Genomic DNA, 11,881 nt, shown 5'->3' with positions numbered 1-11,881 from the left:
TAGATAAATAATACTTTTAAAAATAATTTAGTTAAATGTTAAATTTTTACAAAAATTTTGCAAGATAAAAAATTTTTGAAAATGATCGATTTGTATTTTGATATTTTTAGATGTATTTAATAATATTTTAGTAAATAATATTTACGATGTTCTTATGTAATATATATATATATAATTCTAAAAAAATTGATCATATCAAAATATCTTATATTTCAATAAATGAGGTAACGACCAAGTAGAATTGAAATAATAAGACAAACGAAAAATTATTAGATATATTTCAATCGTTAAATTATATGCAATTATTAAATCACTTCATACCTACGAAACACACTGGCATACTATATTATATTATATATAATAATAATAATACATACAACAATAAATAATTTTTAATTTTTGCTTACTAAATTTTCTCAAAAATTTTTTTCTGAGAGAGAAATTAGAATTTTATCTAAATATTTATTAATACCAGAGGCTTGAGTAAATAATAATCTATTTTATTATTTATAATATAAAAAATTAAGAATTCTGTCATAATATATATAGATTCTATAATTAATATTCATAAACGTCAGATAAACAGTAAAGAAAAACATTTATATATATATATATATATATACATATATGTATATATATATATACATTTAAATACCTAAAAATATTATTTCTTTTAACTGGCGTGTATGGATTATAGTTTTAGTATACTTAAAAATAAATTTATATATGTATAACAGGCAATAAATTATTTATCTATATTTAATATTTGAAATCAAAACTTCTATATTCAAAGTTTTAAATATATGGCTAGCGTTATAAAAATATCGAATTACATGAAAAATGAGTACAACGCAACATGTTTGTAATTTAATTTTGAATTTTTGTATTCATTAATTATATTTCATAAGTATTTTGCGGTACAATTACAGCATTTAGTGTTAGCTTCTTCTTTTATACGTAAAACTTATCAATTATTCATATTTTTTCTTTTTCTTTCTCCTTTTTTTCTTTTTTCTCCTTAAAAAATTAACACATATATAAAAAAAATATAATGAAATAATTCATAAATATTGCGCTATATTATATTATGTTGTTATTATTTACACATTAGAAAGTTATTACAATTCATAAAATCGTGGCAATTATTTAAATAATTTTTACATCATATCAATTTTAGTTTTACGACATATTATAAAAACATGTATCATATTATAGACTGTAACTTTTGATGCCAATATATAAATTATCATTATAAAAATTATATATGTAATATTATTGAGTATGAATTTTAGTTATTGTAATTTAAGCTGGATATATTTATCATTTATAGTTTATTAGCTTAAATTTTAAATAAAATTATTAAATTGTGAATTTAAGAACATTAATTAAATATTCCTTCATACTTAATATAAAAATTGTTCATTACATATGTCTAAATATTTATATATATATATATATATTATATGTATATGTAATATAAAAATAAATATTTAAAAATAAATTTTTATAAAATGACATTATATAATATTACAATATATTATATTATCGAAAAATTTTTAAAATTATTATGTAATTGATAAAATTGATATAAAAAAAAATATGAAAAGTAATAAAAAATAATTTAATATTAAATTTTAAAGACAAATTCTTCTTTAAATTAAAAAAAAAATGAAGAAATTAAAAATAAGACCTATATATGTATAAAATGAATGAAATAAACTAAACAAATTTATAAAACCAAATAAAATACCAAATAAAACCAAAAATACAAAATTAATACAAAAAAAATCAAATAAAAATAAAATTAATAAACAATTGTAATTATATTTAATAATTTATATAATACAATTAATGTATAAGATTTATTATCGCAAATATATTGTTCGAATCTCTATGAGAATAGAGGATAAAAAGAAAAATTTGCAAATCTGCGGGATTTTGTTTGAATTTTTTGATATTCATCGATGTCAAAGTAGTTGATCGATGGAACTAAATGAAATAACAAAGTTTATTCTTGTTACCGCGAGATGTCAGGAGTTTAGGATGCTACGAAGCGAGAAACGCCGCGCGCGGCTCGCATCGTTCATCAGAGTAAACACACAAGTGCGATCTCGGACGACAGACACCTCGTGTACTGCCAATGGCAGATACTTAGTGACGAATGTGTTCAAACACGAAAAAATTAAGACACAATATCTTTTAAAACAAAGTGTTTATAAAGTCGATCGTGCAAAGGATCGGTAAAGAGTGATGATATGTGACGGGAATAGAGAGCGACGGTGAGGGCATCGTCAGTGAAGGTATTGTCAAGACGCTTAATGTGCGCGGTGCGGGCGCGTGGTACGCTCGAGGCGGCCACAAATGAAGAAGTGGGAAGTTACGGTGAGGGTGGTAGAGAGGGAAGATGTCGAGTGGCTCGGCCTCGAAACTCGTGAACGGTGAGAATAAGAAGGAGAACGTTCACGGGTACGAGTACGGGAACAGGAAAGAAAACGAGAGCGGCGCTGCTGGCAGCACTGGCTCTTCCATAGTTGCTCTTGCTGATGGTACTAGTAACGCTACTACTATTGTTACTATTGTCGACGCTGGTACTACTGGATCTAGTATTACTAGTGACAGCGGTAGTGGTAGTGGCTGTGGTAATGGTGGTAGTGGTTGTTCCACCAGTAGTGATAACGGTGACAGTGGTAGTAATAGCGGTGTCTGTGTTACCGGCTTGACCGCCGAGGGCGTCGTCGGCGTGGAATTTTACGACGTTAATTCCGATCTCAAGACACCTGAGAATCATGAAGATATACGCAATGAAAAAGATGTGAACTCGAGAACGGAATACAACGAAATTGAATTTCAAGATTCGTACACAAGAACGTGTATTGAGACGCCAATCGTCAATCTCACCACTACTACCACTACCACCACTACTACTACCACCACCATTACCATCATTGAGCACGACGATCGAACGACTACAACCGTTCCTACTCCTTATTACGAAGAAGACGAGGAAGAAGATAACGAGGAGGACGACGACAACATGGTCGCGGCGATGAACGAACACTTGTCTACCACGTCGGCGACTAGCGGCGTTCGAAGCAACACAGTCTCGACGACCACTACCACTGTTAATTCTGTTGTTAACCAGAATAACAATTGCTCCCGCAATGAATTCCAAAACGTTGACGAGGATGGTAAACCAGCCGCTGGAATACTTAGTTTTCCTTGTGATTTTGATCATATGTACGCCAGCATGACAGACAGTGGAGCTCCGGCAGCAGCTACTGCTACCTCTGCTCTTGGTGTCAGTCCTCTTCGAGGTAATGAACCACGTCAAAACGATCTCACAGAAGTCAAACATCTTAAGGAGCTCTTACTTCTTCATCTCGATTTGATTCAACAACAATCTGAGCAAATTGTCACCAAGGATAAACTCTTAGCAGCTTTGCGACAGGAAAATGAAACGGTACTTTTCTTTTCTTTTTGTGATTTCGCATTTGAGTGTTTGTAATTTTTCATTTGTTTCATATTAATTTTATTTATTTACTGTGTAAGATTTGTGAATGAGATGCATTCTAAAATACCCGCGTTTATACCTGTGTGTCAATATCTTTGCCCTTCCCTTTCTTTCAACTCTGTTTTCCCGGTTTTTATTCCTCCTTCTTTCATTGGTCAGTCAAACGTGAAGGTCAGATATAACGTTACCGTATGATGGCGCTGTTTTGTATAGAACCGTAACTTCGAAATAACGAGCACATTATACCTTCTGCTCATTTCTCGCGCGCAATCTGCCTTTGTGATGATGGTATTCTTATAGTGAAAAATGAAAAATTTTTAAATAAACAAATTTTTTCAAAGAATCAATGAAATTTCGCGATAAATTATTATTGATAATATTAATATTGTTACAATTTTGTGATATTTATCTGTATATATGTGATTAATTACTAAAATGATAATGCCTGGAATTCGAGAGGAAATTAAAACTCGACTGACCTATCGTTTGTTGACAGTAAATAAAAATATTTAAACAAATACTGCGTAATTTATCTGATTATTTATTTTTTTGTATTTGTATTTGTATTTGTAAATGAAATAACGAAAAAAATTAATTTTATTTTTTTTATATATTTAAATTAATTTATAATCTTAATTATATTTTCAGATCAATGAAATATTTATTATTATTATTAATTAATCATTTTTATATTCTCACATCATTATAAATATTTAAATTTATTATACTTTATAATTTTAAAAATAAATATGATTTTCAATATTAATATTGTAAAATTATACATAGAATTATTTCTATAAATAAATTCCTTAAAATTAAATTTAAGGAAGATTTATTAACAAATATGTATTTATGTTATAGCTTAAATTGCGTTTGGAGCGTATGGATAGACGTGTAAATTTACAAAAACTCAGATCAGAAAACAATGAAAATTCTATTGTATCAGAACACATAGGAACATGTTCTTCTCCAACTATTAACTCTGTGAATGTGCCATCAACTAGTGAACTTCACAGGAATATTCAATCTGAGAACAATAATTCTCAATACAATGAAAGCTTTAAAATACGTTTAAATACTAGTGGTGGTATTACTACTGTCAAACAGGAACCAAATGATAATCAAAGTAAACATGAAACAAAAATAGAAACTGGTAATGATATTAGATTAGAGTGGGAAGAGAAAAAGAAAAGGAGAACAGATTCAGCATCATTATCTAGTGGAAGTAAAAGAAAAAGAGGTATTTCATGTTCATCTACAATTAGTAATGATACATCTTCCACAGTACAAGATAAGACATTACTTCAAGAAAGCAACAGAAAAAGTGATAGGAAAGGAAAACCATTAACAAAAAAAGAATCTTTTCTTACTACAGAAGAACATTATTATACAGCTGTTGGAGATATTAATTATACATTAAGTTTAAAGGAACCTAATTTAGTTGAAAGTGATACCTCACTAGAAGTTCCAAATTGGAGGGTAAAAATATATACAAGCTGTTACACAATGGAAGGAACTGAAAATCTGGATGATGAAATTTTTAATAAAAGACATTTAAAATTAGAAAATGATGAAAGAAGAAGGAAAAGATGGGATGTACAAAGGATAAGGTTTGTATTGTATTATTAAAATAAAAAAAAATAAAATATAGTAAAAATATTTTTTTTTTAACTATTTTATATTTTAATTAAATTTATATTACAGTTATGATTAAGTTAATTTTAATACATATATATGTGGATTTTTATTTTTAGAGAACAGAGACACATTGAAAAATTAAAACAAAGACAAGAAAGACAAAATCATCAAGCAACATGTTATAATACAAATCATACTGGACCTTGTCCATCTACTGTTGAAGAAGAAACTATATCATCGCTATGGCCTGATATAGAACAAATACAAAGTCTTCAAGTGGATTCCCAGTTACCTGTTACTGCATTTGGTGCTCCTATTCCTAGTTTCACACCAAGGTAAATAAAAATATATTATTAATTATACTTTGTACTAATTTATTCCATTATTTTTAATTACAGTGAATTTTCTTTACCTTGGTCAAATATGTCACGATCGAACAGTCGTCGTCCAAAACGATCAACAGGTAGAAGAAAATCTACTAGAAGATAAACTTTTACAACAGTGGACAGGACTTTTTTGTCTTATAATTTTTAATCTTTGTTATAAATATGCTCCCTCATACTTCTGTTTTTTTTCTCTTTTCTAAAATTATATTCTTTTTATTACATGAAATAGGAGCACCAAAGATATTTTTATTACCTTTTTTTTAAAACAAAATTCAGGAAAGATGATAATTGATAGGGGTACCTATAACTTTTTTATTTCTTACATTCATTGATGTTTATCACTAATCAAAAAGTGTTGATCTTATAGTTTGTTTAAATCTATAAGATTCATTTTAATCATAAAACTGCAATTTCTTGCAATTTTATAGAAATGTTATTCATTTATTCGATTTTAATTGATATTTATTAAATATACTTATGAAACCTTATTCTTGGAACTGTACAAATCACAACAATTGATATAAATGTTCAGATTAAATGTATTTTTTTGCAATTAATTAGATATAAAATATAAATTTAATTGAACATGTAAGAAAAGGATAAAATATATAAAAAATATAAAGAAAGAAATATTCAAGATAATCTATTATATGTATGAGTAAATAATACAATCTTTAAATTCTTTGTAGCCCCTTTTCTTTAATTTCAAGTTTAAAATTAATTGATACTGATAAACATGTTCTAAAATTATAACAAAAGTACTAATAATACAGATATATTTATTGTATGATTTATTTATTATTATGATTTAAAGTATTCATATTAATGATGAAAATAGATGACATGTGACTAAATTTTATAAGGATTATGCTCATATTGGACCAAATTTTTTAATTTTAATTAACATTAATTAATTTTACAAGAAAAGTTTCAAATTAGTATTCAAGTATGAAAACATTTGAACCATTACAGTTTTTATTTCAATAAGTAATGTATGCATTCAGTAAATTATTTTATTTATAATACATCCTGTGTATCCATTTTTATAATTTAATAAACATAAATGACATTGTTATTTATAAAAAATTGAAATGAAACATTTATATATATATACATGTAAGAATTGTCTTCCAAAAATATTAAAAATGCATTATATAGTTTTATACAAATATTTCGAAATTGTCAAAGTGATATATTTGGATTTTTTGAAAAATTTTAAGCAACTAATGTAATTGCATATATATAATTTTTTTTGTTGAAAATTTTTGTTGTTGAAATGTAACATAAAAATTATAAAAGAAAAATCCATTGTCACAGATAATTTAGAAATGAAAGATACAAAAGATTATATGTTGTATTAACTTAAAATATATAAAACATTATTTCTCTTTTTTTCTTTTTTTTTTAATCTCATATACATACATACATATATATATATATATATATATATAATTTAAATTTTGATCCAGAATATAAATTAATATATTGCATTATAAATTTGTTCACTTAGTAATTGTTACAATAAATGTTACAATTAAAAGAATACATAGCTAATAATTAGTAGCATATATTTATATTTATATTTTTTAAAACAATAAATACTTTATTTTTTTAATTAAAACAAAAGGAAAGGGGTTACAATATTAAGTTGGAAATATTAAAATTAATTTAATTTTTTAATTATGAAATAGTTACTTGATATTATCAAATTATTATTAATATTCGTTATTTACTATAGGTAGTAATTTCTAAATTACTGTTTTCTTAATATTTTTTATTTTATTTCTTTTTTTTCTAAATTCAGCTACTTATATTCACTTATAATTTTTAAAAAAAATTTTAAAAGAAATGGATTAAGTTTTTATTTATGTAAATATTTAATAATATTATTTTATTTGATACATGACAAACGACGAGGTACTCAATTCAACCGTCCATAAAAAATGTCAGTATTTCATAAAGCGAAATGCTCGACGTTAAAATACGGTGAATATAGCAATTATAACTTGTAAATAAAGAAAAAACATCTTTCCAATTAAACATAGGATCTTTATTTACTATTTTATTTATAGTAGTGTGTACTACTGATAAATAGATATTAAATGATTATATTTTGTTTACAATAAACAGAATAAGCACTTGTAGCATCTTTTAAATATTTTAAGGATATTAGCATAGAATTCTTTACGTTATGTTCTCGTTAATTCGATTTTATTGGAAGTTTATTTAGATATACCAAAGATGTAAAATAATATTATAATTTTTTATCATAAAACATACATGTATGTATTATATTTTCATATAAACAAAAAATTTATAATTATCAAATGTTTCTTTTATAATTATTATTTGAAATAACATAAATTCTTTTTTTTTAAATTATTTGAACTATTTAAAATATAATTATGAGGAAAAAATTTAATGTTAAATTTTACGTCCTTGTTAAATATAAAAAATTGCATAAAGTATTTCAAAACTTTGTGATATAATTAAAAAACTTTGTGATCGAATTAACGAGATTGTGACAGTCTACATAATTGTACATGTGTATATATATATATATATATATATATATATGTTTTCCTTATTTTGTGTGTGTATATATGTATATGTCTACATATCGTACGCACGCAAGTACATGTAAAATGTATGTGATTTTAATAGGATCAATGTACATGTATATAGAATGATTCATTTATTTTGATCATAAACACACTTCCGTCTCTTCTAAAATAGAGAAAAGTATATAAAAAAGAAGTTGTTTAGTTCAGCGTAATAATTTTTCAAAATCGTAGTTTTCGAAATTACGCATTTTACGCATTTGTACAGATAAAGTAAATTTGATATATATGATGCATTTTTTAAAGATAAGAATTGTAATAAGTTAAATAATTAAATAACTAAGAAATATATTTTTTTATAACTTTATTATGTTCGATATATAACAAGCGTAAATTTTAAAAATTTCATAAATTTTATAAACTAATCTTATTATGATAATAAAAAATTTTTTTTTGAACTAGACAACTTTTTTTATTTTTTATTTTTTTATAGTATTAAGCTATCAAAATAAATGAATCAATTGCATAAGGGCATGAGTGAGTGTATGCGCGTTTTGCAAAATATATTTATTATATTGTGTACTATATATAAATATTATATTATATCATAGTACACATATTATTGTTCTGTATACAGGTCGTTCCATAAATAACAAGATCATTTTTTAAGAATCTAAAATTCTATTTGTAATACATAATATATAATAATATAATTTTCAGCTATTATAGAATTAAAGAAACATTTACATTCTGAATATATTTCAATCATGTACATATGCGAATCTGTTTGTTTTTAAATAAAACAATGCATAAAATGGTAAAAATAAACAGAGTAAAAGAGATAAAAAAAATACGATCTATGAAATATTTATGAAATGATCTGTATCTAATAAAAATTATAATTTAGAGATAAGAAATATAAAATAAATAAAATTATTTCGTACAAAAACATCTCGACAAATGTTAAAGATTAATTATCCTTAAAAACAGATCTTAATTTTTAATAAATGTCAGATGGCGCACATTGTGATGTATAACTTTGTACATAAATCAAGATTTCATTACGATTGATGATATTAATTAATAATTTGAAAATGATATTAATTAATAATTTTTTAATCAGATATAAATTTCTTTTGAAATCATAGCAAAAAAAAAAGAAAAATAATTAGAAACACTTTCTGTGTACAATGGATGGTCCCGACTCGTCATACTCTTGTTTCGAGATCCACATTTGCTGGAACGTACTTAAGCTGGCCAAGATCGAACCACCGATCCAGACCGAGTATTTCCTTTCCGGAGGCGCGATTATCTTGATTTTCATTGTGGATGGAGCCAGTGCCGTTATTTCCTTTTGCATTCTGTCCGCAATTCCCGGATACATAGTGGTACCGCCCGATAGAACCGAATTCGCATACAAATCCTTACGAATATCAACATCACATTTCATAATTGAATTATAAGTTGTTTCATGTATCCCGCATGATTCCATGCCGAGGAAACTTGGCTGAAACATTGCTTCTGGGCAACGGAAACGTTCGTTTCCGATAGTAATCACCTAAAATTAATCTTAATTAATTCGCCAATTTAAACATTTTAGAAATTATATCAAATATTCAATTTTTAAATATATATTTTTAATTGTATATAAATTTATTATAAATGCAGATAGATTAGAGAAAAATTATAAATGATGTATAAGTTAAAATTACCTGACCATCTGGTAATTCATAGCTTTTTTCCAAAGCACTTGAACCAGCAGCCGTAGCCATTTCTTGCTGAAAGTCCAAAGCCACATAACACAATTTTTCTTTAATATCTCGAACGATTTCACGCTCTGCGGTAGTAGTAAAAGAATATCCTCTTTCCGTTAGAATTTTCATAAGATAATCCGTTAAATCACGACCAGCCAAATCCATACGTAAAATTGCATGCGGTAATGCATATCCTGGATCAAATAGAATTTTTCATTGTATTTGAAATGATAAAATTAATATATGTATCATTTTTTAAACAAAATTGTATAAAAATTTACAAGAATTTTGATAAAAATATTAAACTTTAAAATAATCATTAAAAAATAATTTTTATATTACAATATTTTAACAAAAAATTTGTAAGAAAAATGTAAGAATTTATTATATTTATAAATAAGATAAACTTTTTTCTCAATTTTTGTTTGAATTAAAAAATAAAAATTTAATAAAATTTGAATAATTAAATATTTCAAATAAAAAAAATGAAGAATACCATTTTCATTTAGTATGTAAAAATATCTCGTCGCGATAAAATTACACAATGTTGATTATAAAAATATATAATTTTTGTAACAAAAATATTTATTTTTTTAATATTATAAAGAAAAATAAATTAATATAAAAATTAATGAAAATGTACTATATTAATAAAAGGTTTTAATCTTATAAATATATAAATTATATATAAATTACATGAATTTTAAACAAAAGAATATGATTCGAAAAAATAATTTTTTGATTGAAATGGTAAATAAAACGTACCCTCGTAAATTGGTACTGTGTGTGAAACTCCATCTCCGCTATCTAGAACAATGCCTGTAGTGCGTCCTGAAGCGTAAAGTGATAAAACAGCTTGTATGGCGACATACATTGCTGGAGAATTAAAAGTTTCAAACATAATTTGTGTCATCTTCTCTCGATTAGCTTTAGGATTCAAAGGAGCTTCAGTCAGAAGAACGGGGTGTTCTTCCGGAGCAATCCTTAATTCATTATAGAATGTATGATGCCATATTTTTTCCATATCATCCCAATTTGTTACAATACCATGTTCAATTGGATATTTAACTGTTAAAACACCTCTTTTACTTTGTGCTTCATCTCCCACATAACTATCCTTTTGTCCCATACCAACCATAATTCCCTATTATAATTATTTTTATTGTTTTCAGAATAAAAATAAATTTTTTAATTTGATTTTTCAAATTAAAAAAAAATAAAATAATAAATATTAATTTTTCCTTGTAAATTTCTTATAAATTTAAATATTGAATTTTTATTATATCGAATTTTTAAAATTTAAAAATTGTATAATTTGATAATATTAAGAATATTTTTAATTATAAATTATGATAAAAACACAATTATTTTATAATTATATATATATATATACACAAAGAAAAATTATTTATGAATTTGATAAATTCTTGTTAATTTTCAGAAAAATAAATAAAATTAAATTAATATTATATAATATAAATAAATTAATGAATAATTAAATTTATTAATTATTAATTATTAATTATAAATTTTACCTGATATCTAGGTCTTCCAACAATAGAAGGGAATACAGCACGTGGAGCATCATCTCCTGCAAATCCTGCCTTACACATGCCTGATCCATTATCTACTACTAAAGCTGCTACGTCGTCATCACACATTTTAAATAAAAAATTATTTTACTTGTATACAAAAAAATTAAAGTTGGTTGCCAAAAATAGTAAAAAGCTTTTTTGACTAGATTTTGCACTATCTCGACAGTACATTAACTTCTTTAATATTGTTTCTGCTGAAGAATGGAGCTCCTTTATATTGATGCCCCCTCTTTTTATACTACCTCTATGCATTCATGCCTATATATTAAATAGTTTCTAGCACTTCAATGAATTAGTATATGTACAAGTTAATGTAATGAAGTAATTTTCGTACATTTCTATAATTCCAAATAAATATCATTGATATTTAAATCTAATTATTTATTTTATTATTTATATTTTTATTGATAATAAATTTGTTATAATTAATATAATT

The 11,881-nt window shown here is 24.8% G+C and overlaps 2 protein-coding genes across 2 annotated transcripts; one reads left to right on the top strand and one right to left on the bottom strand.

Moving 5' to 3' along the window:
* Positions 1–2,119: 2,119 nt before the first annotated feature.
* Positions 2,120–6,136, top strand: LOC122717666 (male-specific lethal 1 homolog). Its single transcript, XM_043941932.1, has 4 exons — positions 2,120–3,460; positions 4,373–5,121; positions 5,266–5,484; positions 5,548–6,136. The coding sequence occupies exons 1-4, from the start codon at positions 2,405–2,407 to the stop codon at positions 5,636–5,638; spliced, it is 2,115 nt and encodes a 704-aa protein (XP_043797867.1). The 5' UTR covers positions 2,120–2,404; the 3' UTR covers positions 5,639–6,136.
* A 2,896-nt stretch (positions 6,137–9,032) lies between these two features.
* On the bottom strand, positions 9,033–11,511 carry LOC122717718 (actin, clone 403-like). Its single transcript, XM_043942053.1, has 4 exons — positions 11,386–11,511; positions 10,616–10,994; positions 9,809–10,044; positions 9,033–9,654 (listed from the first exon to the last, which is right to left on the bottom strand). The coding sequence occupies exons 1-4, from the start codon at positions 11,509–11,511 to the stop codon at positions 9,265–9,267; spliced, it is 1,131 nt and encodes a 376-aa protein (XP_043797988.1). The 3' UTR covers positions 9,033–9,264.
* Positions 11,512–11,881: the final 370 nt, after the last annotated feature.

Source organism: Apis laboriosa, unplaced genomic scaffold (assembly GCF_014066325.1).
Source record: "Apis laboriosa isolate Shangri-la unplaced genomic scaffold, ASM1406632v1 scaffold56_cov145, whole genome shotgun sequence".
Taxonomy (NCBI): domain Eukaryota; kingdom Metazoa; phylum Arthropoda; class Insecta; order Hymenoptera; family Apidae; genus Apis; species Apis laboriosa.
This window is presented reverse-complemented; position numbering and strand designations above follow the sequence as displayed.

Excerpts from the sequence above, each read along its gene's own strand:
- LOC122717718 (XM_043942053.1), bottom strand. The coding sequence starts at position 11,511 with ATGTGTGATGACGACGTAGCAGCTTTAGTAGTAGATAATGGATCAGGC. Across the intron at positions 10,045-10,615 it reads CACAGTACCAATTTACGAGG|GATATGCATTACCGCATGCA; the intron begins GTACGTTTTATT and ends TATTTGATCCAG. Across the intron at positions 9,655-9,808 it reads ATGAATTACCAGATGGTCAG|GTGATTACTATCGGAAACGA; the intron begins GTAATTTTAACT and ends GATTAATTTTAG.
- LOC122717666 (XM_043941932.1), top strand. The coding sequence starts at position 2,405 with ATGTCGAGTGGCTCGGCCTCGAAACTCGTGAACGGTGAGAATAAGAAG. Across the intron at positions 5,122-5,265 it reads TGGGATGTACAAAGGATAAG|AGAACAGAGACACATTGAAA; the intron begins GTTTGTATTGTA and ends TTTTATTTTTAG. Across the intron at positions 5,485-5,547 it reads ATTCCTAGTTTCACACCAAG|TGAATTTTCTTTACCTTGGT; the intron begins GTAAATAAAAAT and ends TTTTAATTACAG.